The 17,435-nt window shown below is 35.3% G+C and overlaps 2 protein-coding genes across 2 annotated transcripts; one reads left to right on the forward strand and one right to left on the reverse strand.

Annotated features, from left to right (window-relative positions):
* The first annotated feature begins 274 nt into the window (after window positions 1–274).
* Window positions 275–5,036, forward strand: LOC124913061 (transcription factor GTE10-like). The gene is made up of 10 exons (XM_047453687.1): window positions 275–1,923; window positions 2,022–2,070; window positions 2,144–2,296; window positions 2,885–2,946; window positions 3,082–3,133; window positions 3,401–3,472; window positions 3,568–3,683; window positions 3,778–3,844; window positions 4,092–4,222; window positions 4,309–5,036. Exons 1-10 carry the CDS (start codon window positions 640–642, stop codon window positions 4,630–4,632), a joined length of 2,310 nt encoding a protein of 769 aa, XP_047309643.1. The 5' UTR covers window positions 275–639; the 3' UTR covers window positions 4,633–5,036.
* A 36-nt stretch (window positions 5,037–5,072) lies between these two features.
* On the reverse strand, window positions 5,073–13,909 carry LOC124928929. Its single transcript, XM_047469186.1, has 5 exons — window positions 13,662–13,909; window positions 8,622–8,748; window positions 6,073–6,126; window positions 5,779–5,876; window positions 5,073–5,280 (listed from the first exon to the last, which is right to left on the reverse strand). Exons 1-5 carry the CDS (start codon window positions 13,907–13,909, stop codon window positions 5,085–5,087), a joined length of 723 nt encoding a protein of 240 aa, XP_047325142.1. The 3' UTR covers window positions 5,073–5,084.
* Between the last annotated feature and the right edge of the window lie 3,526 nt (window positions 13,910–17,435).

Here is a 17,435-nt window from a genome sequence, read left to right on the forward strand (position 1 = left end):
CTTGGTAAAGATAGCTGGGCTTACTTACGTGGCATTACCCAATGAGCTTGTAATACTAATCTAGCGCTTGACTTTTTATAATTAATAATTACAAGGGTTTCTAGAATCACTACAATTGTAACCGACTCAAGATTCTTGAATACAGACCGTCAGATATTAAATCCGACGTCTAATATTAAAATTAAGTTTCCACCGTCGGATTAAATATTTAATGGATGAGATTGTTTCCCAAGCGGCGGATGAGCCGGCGAGTTGCCTTTAAATAGAGAGGGTTTGATAAGCTACGTATACACACATTCGGAGTTTCTCTCTCTAGGCTGGTGGAATAAAGCTCTCTCTCTAGGGTTTCCCAATCGCCTCTCTTCGGGTAATTTTTTTTCACTCTCCGAACTTGGTGGCGCTCTGTCCTTTATTTCATTTCTAGGGTTTCGATTCTCTTCTTATCTTCTCCCACCATCATTACATTCTTCTTTCCATACCCTATTTGGGTTAGCTAGGGTTTTAAAGATCTCATTCTTATATATATATATATATCGATTTGGATGGATGGATGGATGGTTGTAAGGTGCGAATTTTAAGTGATTTATAGATATAAAATTGAAGGATGAGGATTTGTGAAATGTATAACTGATAGATGGAATGGCGCCTGCTGCACCGAATGATTATAATATTGGGAAGAAGGGATTAAGAACTGGGTATCATAAAGATCTTGTTGGGTCTGCTGCTTCTGCTGCAAGTAGGGGGAATTCGTTGATTGTTTGTAGAGGAAATTCATCTGACAACTCAATTGATATTATGGATATGGCTGCATCGGAAAACTCTTCTGCCCATAAACGGAAATTCTCGACTTTGGTGGATGTTGAGACATACGACCGTTTTGCTGTTCTACCTATGCAGGTGTTGTCGTTGAGAAAGATGTCGAATTTGGAGAGAAAGGATTTGGAGACTAGGTTGAAAAGTGAGCTTGACCAAATAAGAATTCTACGGAGGAGAGTTGCTTCTTTTGATTCTAAGGTGGATAATAATAGAAGTGGGATATTGGAAAGACCTGTTATTGGGACTATGCAGAAGCAGACTGAGCTCTCGTCTTTGATGGGTAGCAAAGGAGGAGCTTCTGTGTATAATAATAATAATGATAACAACAACAACGGAGGATCTGCAGCTGGTCGTTTCGGGTCGGGGAAGAAGGCTATTCCTGCGTCCACTTCTAGTATGTTGTTGAAACAGTGTGAGGGGTTGGTGAATAAGTTGTTACAACATCGAAATGGCTGGGTCTTTGCTGAACCTGTTGATCCTGTTAAGTGGAATATTCCTGATTACTTTGATGTTGTAAAGCATCCGATGGATTTAGGCACGGTTAAAAAGAAACTCTTACGAGGGGATTATCAAAATATGTTGGAGTTTGCGGAAGACATGAGACTTACCTTCTCGAATGCCATGACCTACAACCCTAAAGGAAATTATGCACACGATATGGCTGAAGCACTTAGTAAGTTTTTTGAATCGAGATGGAAACCAATTGTAAAGAAACTTGCTTCTTTTGAGGATTCGTGCATGCCTTCCGTATCGGCTCAATATGTTGGAAGTGAAACTTCAAGTCAAGTAGTACCTGACATAATGGAGAAAGTATCCATGCGGACAAACAATACAATGAATGAGGAACTGGTTAAACATGCCATGAATGATGCAGACAAACATAAATTGAAAGCTGACTTGGAGGCTGCATTGGAGGAATTGCCTGAAAACATTATTGTATTCCTTAAGGAGCAATGTGATAATGGAAGTCAAACGCAGGAAGATGAGATAGAGGTTGACATAGACGACTTATCTGATGAGAAAATGTTTGTCTTGAGGAAACTATTAGATGACTACTTGGTAAGCAAACAAATGAAGCAAGGAAAAGCTGAATCCTGTGAAATTGAGGTACTTAATATTACCTTCTATGAGTCATACATATCAGCACATTTCCGTCTTCTTTTATGCTTAATTCTTTTATGCTTAATGTCTACTTGTTGCTGCAGCTTCACAATCATTCAAGTCACAGCAATTCATCAGTGCAACCATTTAAAGGTTAGTTCTTATTCTAATGAGTATAGTCAAATGTTTAATAATTAGCTGTTAACACAAGTTTTCTTTGTTTCAGGTAATGATGCTGTTGATGAAGATGTAGACATTGGAGGAAATGATCCACCTAATTCAAGCTGCCCACCTGTGTTGATAGAGAAAGATGCAGTAATCAGAAATAGCAAATTATGTAGTTCAAGTAGTTCTAGCAGCTCGGATTCTTCATCCAGTGGTCAGTACTTTTGGGAACATGATTTGCTTTTGACATATGTCATATTAGATTTAATTCCTTCAAGTTTGCTATTTTGTCTTCATCACTACATCCTTGGCTGCTTTAGATTCTTTTTCTTCTTAGCAAACAGAGGAATTGAGTTCAGTTTTTCATATTAATAGATACAATCAAACAAAATGTTTGTTTACTTACAACTGTGAATTTGAGTTCAGTTATATTCATTATCAATGTGTTATTAAAGAACTATGTTATAATGAAAGTTGAAGTTCAATAAAACTTGAGTTGTGGTTGAGGCAACTGACAAGGCAAGCACAAAGATTGTGCAGGGTAGTTACAGTTGTGTATTGATTGGATTGTTTGGGGATGCTTTGTTGGCCAATTGGAGCCCCCCTTACACTTTTATCGTCCACAGGTTGCATTATCAATGTTGTCGATTTCAGGGATATCATATATAGATAGTGTTCACTGACCGTCATTGTTTCAGAATGTTCTCAGTCAGTTACTATAAAACTGAAGGAATTATATAATGAGGTGTCATGATTTCTGTCTTGTCTTTTATTTCAATCGTTCTCTTTTATTACATTGCAGATTCTTCGTCTGACAGTGATTCTGGAGATGATGTGGCTTCAGCAACTGCACAGAATACAAATGTATGTGTGAGATACATTGACCCATAATATTTTATTGGGGGGGTTCTCTGGACAAATAAAAGGGGAAGTCAATATTTCTGTAGGCTATAATTTAAGGAAACATGTTGACATGAGTGATTGTATGTCCTGCTGCAGGAAAACACCAATACTGGACCGGACGCTGTGCAGAAGTCGATTGTTGAAAATCGTGAGTGTCATAATTAATGGGTTTGCTGCTGAAAAAAGCAGGGGGGAGCTTGTTTGATGTAGGGTTTTTGTTTGTTTGAAAATAGTCTAATTTTGATGAAAAAGTGGATTATTGGCTAAATAGACTAAAATATTCATTGTACTTAATGTCTTAAAATGTTTAAGAAATAAAAGGGCATTTTAATTGATAATGGGATTAGGGGTTATTTAGAGTAATCATCAATCAAACAAGCCCTTATTGATGTTTGATGTCTTTTGTTGATGACAGCAACGGTGGATGTAGCAAGCCAAATGGAGGAGCAGGATTCGGCTGCTGTTGTTAAGAATGGCAGCGATGATGGTAAGATGAAAAAGTGAGACGAAAGAATGATATTAGTTTGTTGCTGCACTCACAGCATCATCTCACAAAAAAACATGCTCTATTATTAATTTTAGGGGAGAGTGCTCCGCCAGGGAGGCAAGTCTCCCCTCAGAAGCAGTATCGTGCTGCTTTGTTGAGAAGTCGCTTCGCAGATACCATTATCAAAGCACAAGAAAAAGCGCTTGAAAAGGTCTTTCTTCACATTTTGTCTCCCGCATCATCATAGTAGCCATTTTCATAGAATTATTTACTGACATCTTATATGTATGTGTTTAATTAAAAAGGGAGAAAAACAGGATCCTGAGAAGCTCCGACTTGAGAGAGAAGGACTTGAGAAACGAAGACGAGAAGGTAGCATTAATTATTAGGAGTTTGTTTTAATGAAAAAGTGTATATTTTTTTTGGATTTTATAAAAAATGAAGTAGGTGATATTGACCAAGAGTTTTCTTGAAATAACCCAAGATCAATTAGGCCTGAAAAAATGATAGAAAAGTTAAATAAGGGTAATTTGAATGATTTGATTGGTGATTTGTTGTGAATGGATGATGATGGTCACACACACTTAAGAAGAGAAGGGTTTTTGATTTGATTGAACAGAGAAAGCAAGGTTACAGGCTGAGGCCATAGCTGCTGAAGAAGCTCAAAGGAAAGCAGAAGAGGCAGCTGTGGCTGAATTGAAAAGAAAAAGAGAGGCTGAGAGAGAAGCTGCACGAAAGGCTCTCCAAGAGGTATTTTGATTGTGAAGTTATGATTTGGAGAAATGGTTTTCAAAATGTAATGTAGTGTATTAATAAATTAGTGTGTGTTTGAGCAGATGGAAAAAATGGTTAATATTGATGACAATTGTGGATTCATGGAGGATTTTGAGATGCTAAGGGGAGGTGGAGGATCTAATGCACTTCTGGTTGAAAACCTGTCAATGATGGCTGCCCAGGAAATCTCCAACCCTTTGGAGAAACTTGGTTTATACATGAAAACCGATGAAGAAGATGATGACTGTGAACCCCTCATTCAGAACAGCAACAACAGAACAGATGCAGCCGATGCAGAAATAGAAGAAGAAGAGGAAGTCAACAATGAAGACAACCACATCAGTGACACCAACCCACCAAACACAGAGGAAGGTGAAATAGACTGAACTGAAATAGTCTCTTTTCTATCTGAAGGGCCCTCCCCCTCCTCTACTAGAGATGTGTTTTTCTCTTCCTCATTCTCAGAGAAGAAAAATCCTCCCTTCGGGCTTTGGATTGTGAAAGAAAAAAAAAAGGATGAAATCTTTTGAGTAGGAATATATTTTATATTAGTCTGTGTTGTCTTCTTCTTCTTCTACCCCTCTTCTTTTTCAGAGACCACCTACTCCCATTCCATTCAATCCGGGTGAAGAAGCTTCAAGAGTTGCTCTCTGATGATCTCGCAAGAATTTTGTTTGTTCAAAGGAAAAACTAACTTTTTTTTTTCCTTTTTAGACTCCATCACCAAGTTAATTTACAACTTTAGGTACTAGAGATTTTCTATATTCTTTTAAATAATTGCTTGTTTTTAGGTCCTCATTTTGAAATACTTTAATGTAGTCAGACTTTTATTTGAACCCTAAAACTCTTTCAATAGTAAACAGTAGGGTAACATATAAATAGATTGATTTCCTCTTTCAAAACCCAAAATAAGAATAATAGAGAACAGAATCAAGTTAAAGAAGCGAACCTCCTTGGCTTCCTTGTCAATTAATTCCATTGCTAACAGCAGGCCAAACAAAATTGTTGATATATCACTGATTTTGATTTGTGACCTGAATATGACAAATCAATCAATCAAATTATGTTTTGGCCATGAAGTGGCATCAATTATTCAATTAGTAATTACTCTCCTGTGACCTTTTAGCCCATTCACTGGAAAATCTGAACCCAGATTATATTGCATCCCAAATATTATCATTTTGGGTGGGTTTTGCATAACCACAAAACCCTGCCCACAAATAATAAATTTAAAAAGAACATAAAAAGAGCACTGACCAGAGACTAAGTTTAAAAGAATTTGAAAAAAATGCTGGGAAAAACTGCACATATCCATGTCAGGAGAAGTAGACACCCAAAAATCATTGGAGAAATGCATTCTAAATTCCAGCAGTACCAGGAATAAAAACTCAATATACCTTGCTAGCCAAAAAATATCTCAATTTTCCATTTTTACACAAACCCAAAACACAACCTTGTAACCCTAATTCCAGGGATAAATGACATAATTCTAGGATGAAAATGTCTTAGTTAAATGAAGAAGAGGAAATCACCTGTTTTGTTTCCAGCAATAGACCTGTTTCGTTCCAGATTTCAGAAACAGTATAAATTGGAGCAGTTGAATCAGGATGCAGCTTGATCCTTGTATAGTCTGAAACAGCAGAGAACCTAGTAAATTTTGATTCTCGGGTTTATTGAGACATCATAATCTAGTAATTAATCAAGGCATTAGGATTTATTTGCAAGAATGTCCTCAATTTTGAGGAAATGGGCAATGATTGTTTCTGAAAAGTAAATTTCTTTGAAAATGTTTATGAGAAATTGTTCTTCTTGGTTAACAGACAGACTTTGTTATCACACGCATTGTGCTTCTCCTTTGCATCTTCTTTTGCTCTATGTTTCTGCAAACAGTTTAGATTCTTTAAGTTGGTATTAGAACGCTGCAAGAGGAACAACTCCCCAATATTAAGAAGACCAATAAACAGAGAATTCAACATCAAATTTCCTAGTATCACAGTGGCTCTGAAACTGTTCCAACAAAGAAAGAAGAGTTGACCACAACACAATATTCAAACAGATAAATCCAAAATACAACCAATGGGGAATTCTATGCTGGATGATATATCTACTCTTACCTAGCAGACTTTAGTTTGAATCTGCGAGTATTGACTTTCAAGCATCCTATGGGTTGCCCAGAATCTCTCAATCAAAAGAGTAACTGCTCCAATTTCGAAGAACTCCAATTAGCGTGAAAAGATAACTCGTTGGTTGAAGATGACCTTACAGTATGTAAAAGAAATTGTCGACTCTTTAACTGATTCCAGACAACATGTCTCTTTATTGCTTCACGTTCTTAGAGGGGTTTAGCGCCAGAATATGAGGGATTCAATAAACCGAACATCAAATAACCTTCAATCACATTCTCCTTAAACAGGTCACAGAGGGAAATGGTAAGCCCCCTTGTCATTTCACACACGAGCACCTCTACTACTAAGAGCACTCACAGAAATCTAATTATGCCAAAGAATCTTTTTAGCGTCTCTAGATTTATAGGTGATAACAATGTACTTTCAAAATTCCACCCTAATAATCATTGCATTGTGAAGGATCAAACTAGGATGACAACACCAATTCACGGGACGCATGAGGTGACCTTTATTATCTCACTCCCATTCCTAACATCTCTCTTCAGGCTCTTGTTGGGACTCATTCATCCACCAATATGGCACCATCGCCTTGGTCATCATAACCTCTTACGAATTGTCACAACGCTCGACTGCACTCTCTTAATATAATGCTTTACACGTTGACACTTGTACCCTGCATTCCTCACCAAAATATTGCAACTGTCAATGGGTTTTTAAACTCAAACATAGACCCAAATAGAGCATTGATCGTCACAAAACTATACTTATTAACAAATGCTTCCACTAACAATTGGATCATACTCTCCATTGTTATTATCAAAAGATGGTCAATCCATCAATCAGATGTTAATGATCCATTTTTATATGGAAAACTCAATGAGGAAGTTCACATAGCATAACCCCAAGAATTGTCCATCCAGACTTTCAAGACCGTGTATGTCATCTACAAAGTCGTTTATGGACTCAAACAAGCACAAAGGGCGTGTCATTCCATACATTGCTCCTCTCCCCTAACTCTAAGGTTCACCCAATCTCGACATGATACATCTCTATCCATTTATCACAGTAATGGTCAGCTATGTGTAGAACATAATGTTTACATGGAGCTCACCAACTCATATCTGTAAAATCATCATTAAAACATTTTCATTAAGGACCTCATTCCGCTACACTATTTCCTCGGGATAGATTGATGACATCCTCACAACGTCCTGACTTGTTTGCATATCGTGGCATAGTTAGACCACTACAATATTTGCCTCCGAACTGCCTAGAGCTTGCATTTTTCGTTAACAAGGCATGCCAGTTTATCTAGGTTCGTACTACTACTCATTGGACTGCCATCAAACGAATCCTTCAACACAACACGACACCACTGACTACATACTCTGAAGCTGGCTGGTACCACTGATTATTGCATATTTCTTCGTAACAATATGATGTCATGGAACTAAAAACACATGTAGTTGTTTGGTCCAACATTAAACTAAAACGCTTTTACACATACTACAACTGAATTGTGTTGGATCCAATCACTTATTGGTGAATCGAACATTCCCATGAGACTCCACTGTTCTATGGTGCAACAAGATGGAGCTGTGTTTTTTTCAGCAAAACAGTTTCATGTTGAGATCGACTTTCACATTGTCAAAGAGTGAGTGACTCAAAAATCAATACTCATCTACTCTTACATATGCGCTGTTCTGCATAGCAAGCTCGGAATAGGCTCAATGTAACTGAAAATAAACTGATTTCAAAGCTGTATAAATAGATACAATGAATTATTTATTCAGTTCAACAAAATAAATAAATCTTTTCAAGAATCACACATTGTCATCTCGAGAAATTACTTAATCTTCAGTTTTCTTCTTCTATGTATCATCTTCTTTGACTCTATGTTTCTATAAAAAAAGGTTTAGAGATTGTTTTACTTGCTCTATATATTTTCTTTTGACTCTATGTTTATGGATTAAACAACATTGACGCATTTGCATGCATTCAGAATTCAAATTAAACCGCAATGTTCACGGAGTAATAATATAAAATCTTGACTATGAATAATTCGATTGCATTTATTTCTATCGAAACAGATTAGGAATGAGAATAATACTTCAAGAAGCTATTCTGATTTCAATTTGGATTAAAGTCCCAAACATAAATAACTGACCTAATGATCTGATTTCAAAGAAAACAAATAAGTGATCCATTGTAATTTGCAGCTGATGTATATGCATAATTCAAGCACGTACCGGAATCGGAGATGTTCGGTTCGCCGGAGATGTTCGCCGGAGAAGTTGGACGATAACTTCAATCTCAAACTTTGTTTTCGAATAGTAGAGTAAATCTGTGTTTACTTCTTTTTGAAAAGGATAATCTCTGTTTTACTTCTTCTGACTATATATATCATTCATTTTCTTTTCATTTAATTTATTTTTTATTTTATATCTTTTTTAGGCCAAGTTTTTTTTAGGGTTTTTTTAAATAATCTATTTTAGATTATTAAAATAATTCATATATTCTTACCATCTCTTAATCAATTAAAATATTAAATAAATATATATTTTTAAATATTAATACTTTTTACTAACTTTTTGCCAATAATTAAACTTTTTCTTAACTTTCTCCCAAACAAGATTATTTAAATATTTAATATTGAAATAAGCCTTAACTTAAGTCTAACATATGTTGGAGAAAACATTTTATATTTTTAATGTATTTATATATATAATTATTTTTAATTTTAAAAATTGTAATTGAAAACTTTTTTTTACAACCTTTAATATGTTTAAAATGTAAACAAAATACAAATAATTAATCATATATATATAAAATGTCATAAAGCATGTTGAATGTCTTATACTGCAATATTGTTTTTATTATATTTGGCATAGGATGGATATTATATTTTTTTAAGTTATTAAAAGACGATATATATATATAAAAAAATATTTTTTTTACTGCATTGTTATGAAATATGAAATCAAGAAATTAACACAATAATTATCTCGATAACATTTTAAACCAAACTTTTAAATGACTTAATCAATAGACATGATATATTTTTACTATTCTGAATTTAGTTTGTTATGTCCTTAGTAATCAAACTTAACATACCTTTATAAAAATTCGACTTAAAGAGGATATACATAAGAACTTCACAACTAATATACTTCAATAATTGAGAAGAAATTAAATAATAATGATAAATCTACATATTTTATGATGTAAAAAGAGGATATACATAAACTTCACAACTAATATACTTCAATAATTGAGAAGAAATTAAATAATAATTGAGAAGAAATTTAACTGCATTAACAATAAAATAATCATTAATATGTTTAAATTGACACGAAGAAATTGACTAAACAATTGCAAACATATTATTAAACTTTTCAAAATAAAAAGGAGCCAATCCATGAATCTCCATACCATTTACAAATGTTCAATAAATTATTTCAATGATAAATGTTGAGAATAGATGTTCCATATATATTTAAATTAACAATTAACCCTTCAATTTCAACATCATAGATATATACTTTTAACATTGTTTTTTTTCAAAATTGTTTTTGTTCAAAATTTTATTCAAAATTAATATATCTCAACTCACTTTTTTTTTTTCTTCTATTATCCAATTATTTAGTTTATCAACTAAAATTTTAAAATAATTTTATTTGATTTTCACAATTTTTTTCTTTTAAAAAAGATGTTAACTTAAGACAATATAGTTTTTTATTTTAAGAAAAATCAAACCAACTATTCATTGTCACTTAAAAAAAATCATTTTTAATCATATTTTTATATTTATAATAGAATTTGTTCTGATGAGAGTTATATTTATATAATTTTTAGGAGAAAAAGATAAGGACAGATGATTTTAAGAAAATGATAATTATTTTTAATTTTGTAAAAGAAATAAATAAAATAAAAAATAATAATTTAAAAAATAATTAAAATATATGATATTTTAGTAAATTAATTAATGAATTAAGTGAGTAACTAATAAAATGACGAATAAAATAATATCTTATTTAAATAACTAAAAATATATCGGGCTAACAAAATCAAAATTTCCCCTTTTCATTTTCATTTTTAAGAGAATCAAAATAATAGTTTTCAAATAAATTAATTTGATTATATTGATTTCACCAATTAAAAACCTATTTATTTATTTATTTTAAAAAAAATCCAATAAGCAAACTGGAAATTGGAGAGCATATCATCCATCGAGGAAATTTGACGAAATGACCCTAATAATGGAGGTATTTTCCTCCGTGATCACCGGCTAATTAAAATTGATTGATGATCACTTTAATTTTTTTGGACGAAAATACCCTTTTCGCGTCATGCTAAGGGACTTCGCGTTTTGCGAAGTGGAAAAGTGTGAAAAGTCTAGAATACCCTTACTATTTAATATAACCTCGCCTCTTTGTTTTTTCATTTCTTTTCTTCTCATTCTCTCTTTTCCCGCTCTTCTCCTCCTTCTCTCTAAACTAGGCGGCTACGGCGGCGACGACGATACAGACAATGAGATCCACGACGAGCACGAGCACTATTCCACTTGGTACGTTTATCCCATGATACTTCAAGTTTATTGTTGTTCAGTTTATACATCTTCGAATCACTATTGTTTAGGGTTTATACGATGTCACTTCCCGTTTCGCGAAGGGCTTCCCGTTTCGCGAAGGCCTTCTATTTCACAGTATTAATTATCCATTTCCCGTTTCTAAATAATGTTTTTTATTGCAGCCGAAGTTTTCGTTTTCTATAATGGAGAGTGGAAATTTGATGCTGATGGAATATTGTATTTTGATACATCTTCAATCAAAACATTGGATTTACCCCAAAGTACTCGGTATGCCGAATTAGTTGATAAACTCTATGATAGACTTAATGTGCAGAAATCTACATATGATTTAGTGCTGCAAGTCAAGTATGATATTCCGCGTATCACAATTCCTGGACCTGTTGTAATTGATGAAGATGATGATTTGAACACATATTTATCACGCTTGATTTTGGGTCGAATTATGTCACCATTGTGTGTCTTTGTAGTAGAGAAGTCACCATTTACTAAAGAAAAGATACCACTATTTACATACCCAACTCAAGAAAGTATACTACCACCACTACTTAGTCAAAAAATTATACCAGAAGTTGTACCCTCGGATGTCTTTGTTGAAAGTCAAAATGAAGCCAGAGATAACTCTTTGCCTCACATCCCACTCACTCAGGACTTGCATGCTACTACTAGTGTAAGAGCATCAATACCTACATCAATACCTACACCAACTAGTGCAAGAAGAGCATCAATGAGTACACCAACTAGTGAAAGAAGATCATCAATAGGTACACCAACTAATGTAAGAAGATCATCAATGGGTACACCATCTAGTGCAAGAAGACCATCATTAGGTACACCATCGACAGACCCGAAAGACATATCACCGACAGACCCCTCATTTGCGATGGCATTAACTACTGAAACCGTATTAGAAGTCAGTGCGTTGTTTGGAAATAAAAAAGAACTACAACTGATGCTATATTAATATGCGATGACTAATCATTTTGAATTCAAAGTAGAGAAGTCAAGAAAAAATCTTTGGTATGTGAAATGTTTGGATGAGACATGCAAGTGGAGATTGCGTGCCGTGAAAGGTAAATTATCTGAAATGTTTGAGATCCGGAAATTCGACCAACAACATTCATGCTCAGTTCTGTCAAGGCTAGAGAAAAAATTCAAACACCAGCATGTGGTATTGGGCAGTGCATGAAGAGTAAGTACATGGACCATCACCATAATCACTTGCTTAAGAAAATAATTGAAGACATGCAATATCATCGCTTAACCGATTCGAGTTTTATGTGCATGACAATAAGTCCCATTTTAAAGTCAATTTGAAAGACATGAACTGCACTTGTATGGTATTTGAAGTTTCCGGTCTTCCTTGTACGCATGCAATGGTTGTTGCCCGTCATCGCAATTTGGTTTGTTATGACTTCTGTTCAAGGTAATATTCAGCTCACATGTTCAATCTATTTAACCAATTGTTTAATCATTTTATTTTCCATGCTGATATGTATTACACAACTGAATCTTGAATGAATGTATATGCGGAGACATGTTATCCTGCAGGTGATGAAGACGATTGGGATATTCCCGAAATTATCAAGGAATGCGTGTGTCTAAAACCACTTGTTAAGGTTAAGAAAAGGCGGCCCACAAACAAAGCTTAGGTTATCCCAAGGTGAGGTCCGTAAGGTCCCAAGACGATGCAGCTTATGTGCTGGACTAGGACATAATATGGCAACATGTAAAGCAGTCATGCCTGCACCATCTACTGCAAGAGGATCAACATTTAAGCATCATGAGTCATCATCTCAATAGTATGAGCCTTTAGAATGATTGTGGTGATACGTTGTAGTGTTCCTTTGTTAATTCAACTAAAATAGTGTAGTATGTTTAGGATAAGTTGTAGTATGTTTCTTGTATCTCGTGTACTGATCAATACTTAGCGTAACGCGAAGTACTTAGCGTAACGTGAAGTACTTAGCGTAACACGAAGTACTTAGCGAAACGCGAAGTACCTAGCGAAACGCGAAGTCAAAAGTTAAAGTTAAAAGTTAAAGTTAAAGTTAAAGTTAAAGTTAAAGTTTAAAGTTAAAGTTAAAAGTTAAAAGTTAAAGTTAAAGTTAAATTTATGTTTTTATAAATAGAGGTAAAGTTACACATACACACGTTGTACATTGAAAGATACATTCAAGTCTAAATAGCAGGCAAGGAAGGATACACAGTTTAGTTTAGTTTAAGTATCCTTCCTTACTGCTATTCAGCCTTGATGTTTCTTCACATATAATGGTTTTACACTGAAGTGCAGGCTTGAAGTTTCACTTGAAAGTATCTTTCAATTCTTTGGTATGTTATGTACATTGAAGTTCATGTTCAATTCTTTGGTATGAATCTTGATATGTTTTTCATTTAAAGAAAAATGTTAAAAACATGAATATACACAAAAATCAACTTATAATATAGATTTAAAGAAAAACGTGAAGCACTTAGCGTATCGCGAAATACCTAGAGAAATGCGAAGTACATAGCGAAACGCGAAGTACCTATCGAAACGCGAAGTCATTCAAATTATCATCCAATGTAATTAACCAGCCAGAATATACACACTAAATTAAACTACAAATATTTTAACATTACATGTAACTTCAAGTTCAAGTTCTATCCAAAATTCAATACAAGATTACAATACTAAGGTTCGATAATTTGACGGAATAACCTGACCTCCATCTTCTGTCTAAAAAACTCCATTTCATCGGAGGTCACCTTCTCTAAACCTAAGTTAGCAGTCAAGAATTCCATATACATAAGCATAAATACACCACAGTCCCCGCTCTCGGTTGCACTAGGGACTTCCCCTACCTTAGCGACTGCATTTTCGGGTGAGGGGTGTGGCATCCTTTTGTATGTCATTTTCTCGTAGTTGAAATTAGGAAACCTTTGTAGTTGAGCATCAGTGATTCCCATTACAAATAATTGTGGAATCATCTCACACAAAGGTCTAATGTATGGATCAAGATTCCTATAAATACTAGAGTCGCAGTCATAAACGTCAATGTGATTATTTTGTAGACGAGCGATGCACGGTAGCCAGTGCTTGCTGCCAATGTTCAAAGGCACGTATATATCGTCGATTGATGGCTAATCTGGCATATATCTATGGTCCACCCCCATGAAGTACTCATCAAATTCTTCGAGTATTGGATAATTTTTAGGATAATTTTTAAACGTCTTGTACTCTCGCCTCATCTTATCTACTAAGAAGCAATCCCCTATTGTTACTTTAGAATGTTTATATGTCTTGGGATATTCCGCAATCCTTTTTCGCAACAAGTGGAAGAATGCGTCGATTTCCTGCAAAATGGGAAAAAATGCAGTATATATCAAACAACATTAAGAAACAACTTAGAATAACATTAATGAATTATGAATTGCACGACTTATAAGATCTTTAAGCCATGTGCACTTTGTTGGAACTCTAACAAACAACTTCTTCCCTGCTTCGTAAGTAAACAAAGACTTTTTCTGATCATTGGTGGCTGGATTTTTCAACCAATTATCTAATTGAACCAGCAGCTCATCATCAAACTTTTGAAGGGGATTGACAGTTAATGGATTATTTGTCTTTGCCTGTTTTGACAAAGAAGGGTTGATGTAGTCTTCATCTTTTTTCTGCTTCCTCACTCTTTTTTTTTCACAACTCCTTTAGGTGGAATATTGTATAATTGTAAATCATTATCATCATCATCATCATCATCATCGTCATCCTCAACCTTGACCTTACCCTTCTTCTTATTCTCAATTATTTGTTGCATCATATCGGTGAGCTTCAGATCCTCACTCTCTTTCCCAACCTCCCCAACATCCACCTTCACCTTATCCTCAATCTCCTTCTCAACCTCCCCACCATCGACCTTCACATCATTCTCAACCTTCACATTCACACTCTCCTCAACCTTCGCACCCACACTCTCATCAACCTTCGCATCCACACTCTCCTCAACCTTTGCATCCACACTCTCCTTAACCTTCGCATCCACACTCTCCTCAACCTTCGCATCCACACTCTCCTCAACCTCCCCACCATTCACCTTCACATTCATACTCTCCTCAACCTTCGCATCCACACTCTCCTCCACCTTCCCATCCTTCAACTCAATCTCATTTGTCTTCATCTCCTGCAAAAATAGAACAACATTGTGGTCAGATATGAACAACAATCGACTAAGTACTTCGCGAAACGCTAAGCACTTCGCGAAACGCTAAGCACTTCGCGAAACGCTAAACACTTCGCGAAACGCTAAGCACTTCGCGAAACGCTAAGCACTTCGCGAAACGCCAAGTACTTTACGAAATGCTAAGTTTCAATATCTTACCTCAGTCTTCTCCTTCTTCTTGTCCATCATCCCCTCACTTTCATTCGTCTCCATCTCCATCATCTCCTACAGAATATAACAACATTGTGGTTAGATATGACAACATTTGACTTCGTGAAACAACATTTGACTTCGCTAAGTATAAATTACCTCAGTCTTCTCCTTCTTCTTGTCCACATTGCTCTTCTTCTTCTTCTTCTTCTCCTTCATATTATCTAATATGGCTATTAAAATGGCCATCTTTTAGTTGGATTTGGATAATAATTGTTCGAACATACTAACAACCAACTTTTTCATATAAGCATGGTGAGCTGCTTGAGTTTCTTTGATAGTAATTTTCAGCTCTATGATGAGCTCTGTTTTTATCTCTTTGAGCTCCTCCATCAGCTCTTTGATGAGCTCCTCCTTTATCTCATCACATTTACATCCAATAGAAGATGTTGGAGGTAATGCATGACTTGACGTCGCGGTGGGGGGACTAGGAATGTTGACATTGGGAGGAATTGATTCATAAGAAAGCTTCCTCTTCAGGTTTACTGCTTTTTTGAGAGTAGCTTCAGTCTTTCTCTTTCTAATGGCAGGTTTGAGAGTAGGTTCTTCATGTTCATCTTCATCTTCATGTTCACTTTCATCTTCATCAAAATCATCTTTGACTATCTTCCCTTCTGTAAATCCCTCAAAAAATTTATCAGTTGACTCGTCTATTTGTTCAAAGTCCACACCAATGTATAACCTCTTCTCCATGGAGGACTCTTCCATCTCAGTCAGATCCGTGGTCTCAATGACAGACTTTATCTCGATCAAGGTGTTCTTCCTGTTGGAATGATAGACTAACAACCTTGGGCGTAGAGGATCATTAAACTGATTCTTTCTGGCAAATTTAGGGACAAAGCCTTTGATGACCTCATATGTCCACACTTAAAATGCTAGTGAAAACCCACAAATGTTATAAGCAAAAGGAGCATAAGGAACATCACTCTTTTTCTTCTTCTCATAATATTGGTGACTGAGACGTTTCATGTTCTTGTTCAAACTCTTGAGGGTGGCTTTAAAGGTGACCTTCCCCCATGGAAATCAGAGGAAAGTTTCCTCGTCTTCCACCATGTGGAGGATTTTTTTTAAATACCACCCTCCTTGGGTCAAATGAAAATAGGTACAGGAAAATCAGGCCTACCAGCCCATCTTCCATGCATCTTCCTTATCTTTGCATTTCAAAAAATTAGTCTCCAACTCTTGCATTCGTACACTCGTCTTCTCTTTAAAATATTTTACCGTGAAAGGTGGAAAACCTCGACAATCTTCTTCGTTCACCTCAAGAAACCTGTCGAAGTTTAGGCATGTGACCAATGCGTACTATTCATACCAAATACAAGTTTTTGCCTATTGACATTGAAAGTTATCTCCTTGGAGTTTGAGCTTACCCTCCTAATCAACATATGATGTACAATAGTTTCTGAGAAATTCAAGACTGGGGCTGTGAATATATATTGAATTGGGTATTATAAACCTTCTCTAAAGATCCATTTTCTCGAACTTCTTAACAATCTTCTTTAGGTAGAGGGCGCTTTTCCAAGAAATCCGACCAGAAAACTCATTAACTGTGGTTTCTGCCATCTACAAAAGGAACAACAACAAAAATGTAAGAACAAATACATAAACCATCGCAAACCATAAATACTTAACGAAACGTGAGGTACTTAACGAAACGCGAGATACTTAGCGAAATGCAAGTTACTTAGCGAAACGCGAGATACTTAGCGAAACGCGAGGTACTTCGCGAAACCCTAATATGGGATATGCCCATTGAGAAACCATGAACATTAAACTTAACACAAACCAAAAACTAAAAATAGACAAGCAAAAACCCTAAAACTTAACATGCAAAAACCAAAACCCATAAACAAAAAACCAGAAAAAGACAAGCAACAACCGAAAAACTAAACAAACCTGATTAATGACGGACGAGAAGACGGGCAGAAAGGATCGGCCTTGGCAGGAGTAGTTCAGTGAAGAGAGGTTAGAGAGAGACGAGTCGCGAGGGATAGAAGAAATGAAATGTTCACATGTAGAAATGATTTTTTTTAAATATAAGGTATAGCGTGTGTAGAAACGCGCGC

Source organism: Impatiens glandulifera, chromosome 1, assembly GCF_907164915.1.
Source record: "Impatiens glandulifera chromosome 1, dImpGla2.1, whole genome shotgun sequence".
In the NCBI taxonomy this organism is placed as follows: domain Eukaryota; kingdom Viridiplantae; phylum Streptophyta; class Magnoliopsida; order Ericales; family Balsaminaceae; genus Impatiens; species Impatiens glandulifera.

What these genes read in the sequence shown, in the direction of transcription:
- LOC124913061 (XM_047453687.1), top strand. Translation starts at nt 640, where the DNA reads ATGGCGCCTGCTGCACCGAATGATTATAATATTGGGAAGAAGGGATTA. An exon ending in CTCGGATTCTTCATCCAGTG is followed by an intron (nt 2,297 to 2,884) that starts GTCAGTACTTTT and finishes ATTACATTGCAG; the next exon opens with ATTCTTCGTCTGACAGTGAT. An exon ending in TAAGAATGGCAGCGATGATG is followed by an intron (nt 3,473 to 3,567) that starts GTAAGATGAAAA and finishes TATTAATTTTAG; the next exon opens with GGGAGAGTGCTCCGCCAGGG.
- LOC124928929 (XM_047469186.1), bottom strand. Translation starts at nt 13,909, where the DNA reads ATGGGAATCACTGATGCTCAACTACAAAGGTTTCCTAATTTCAACTAC. An exon ending in AGACAGAAGATGGAGGTCAG is followed by an intron (nt 8,749 to 13,661) that starts GTTATTCCGTCA and finishes GAAGTAAAACAG; the next exon opens with AGATTATCCTTTTCAAAAAG. An exon ending in TATTGCTGGAAACAAAACAG is followed by an intron (nt 5,281 to 5,778) that starts GTGATTTCCTCT and finishes TGTCATATTCAG; the next exon opens with GTCACAAATCAAAATCAGTG.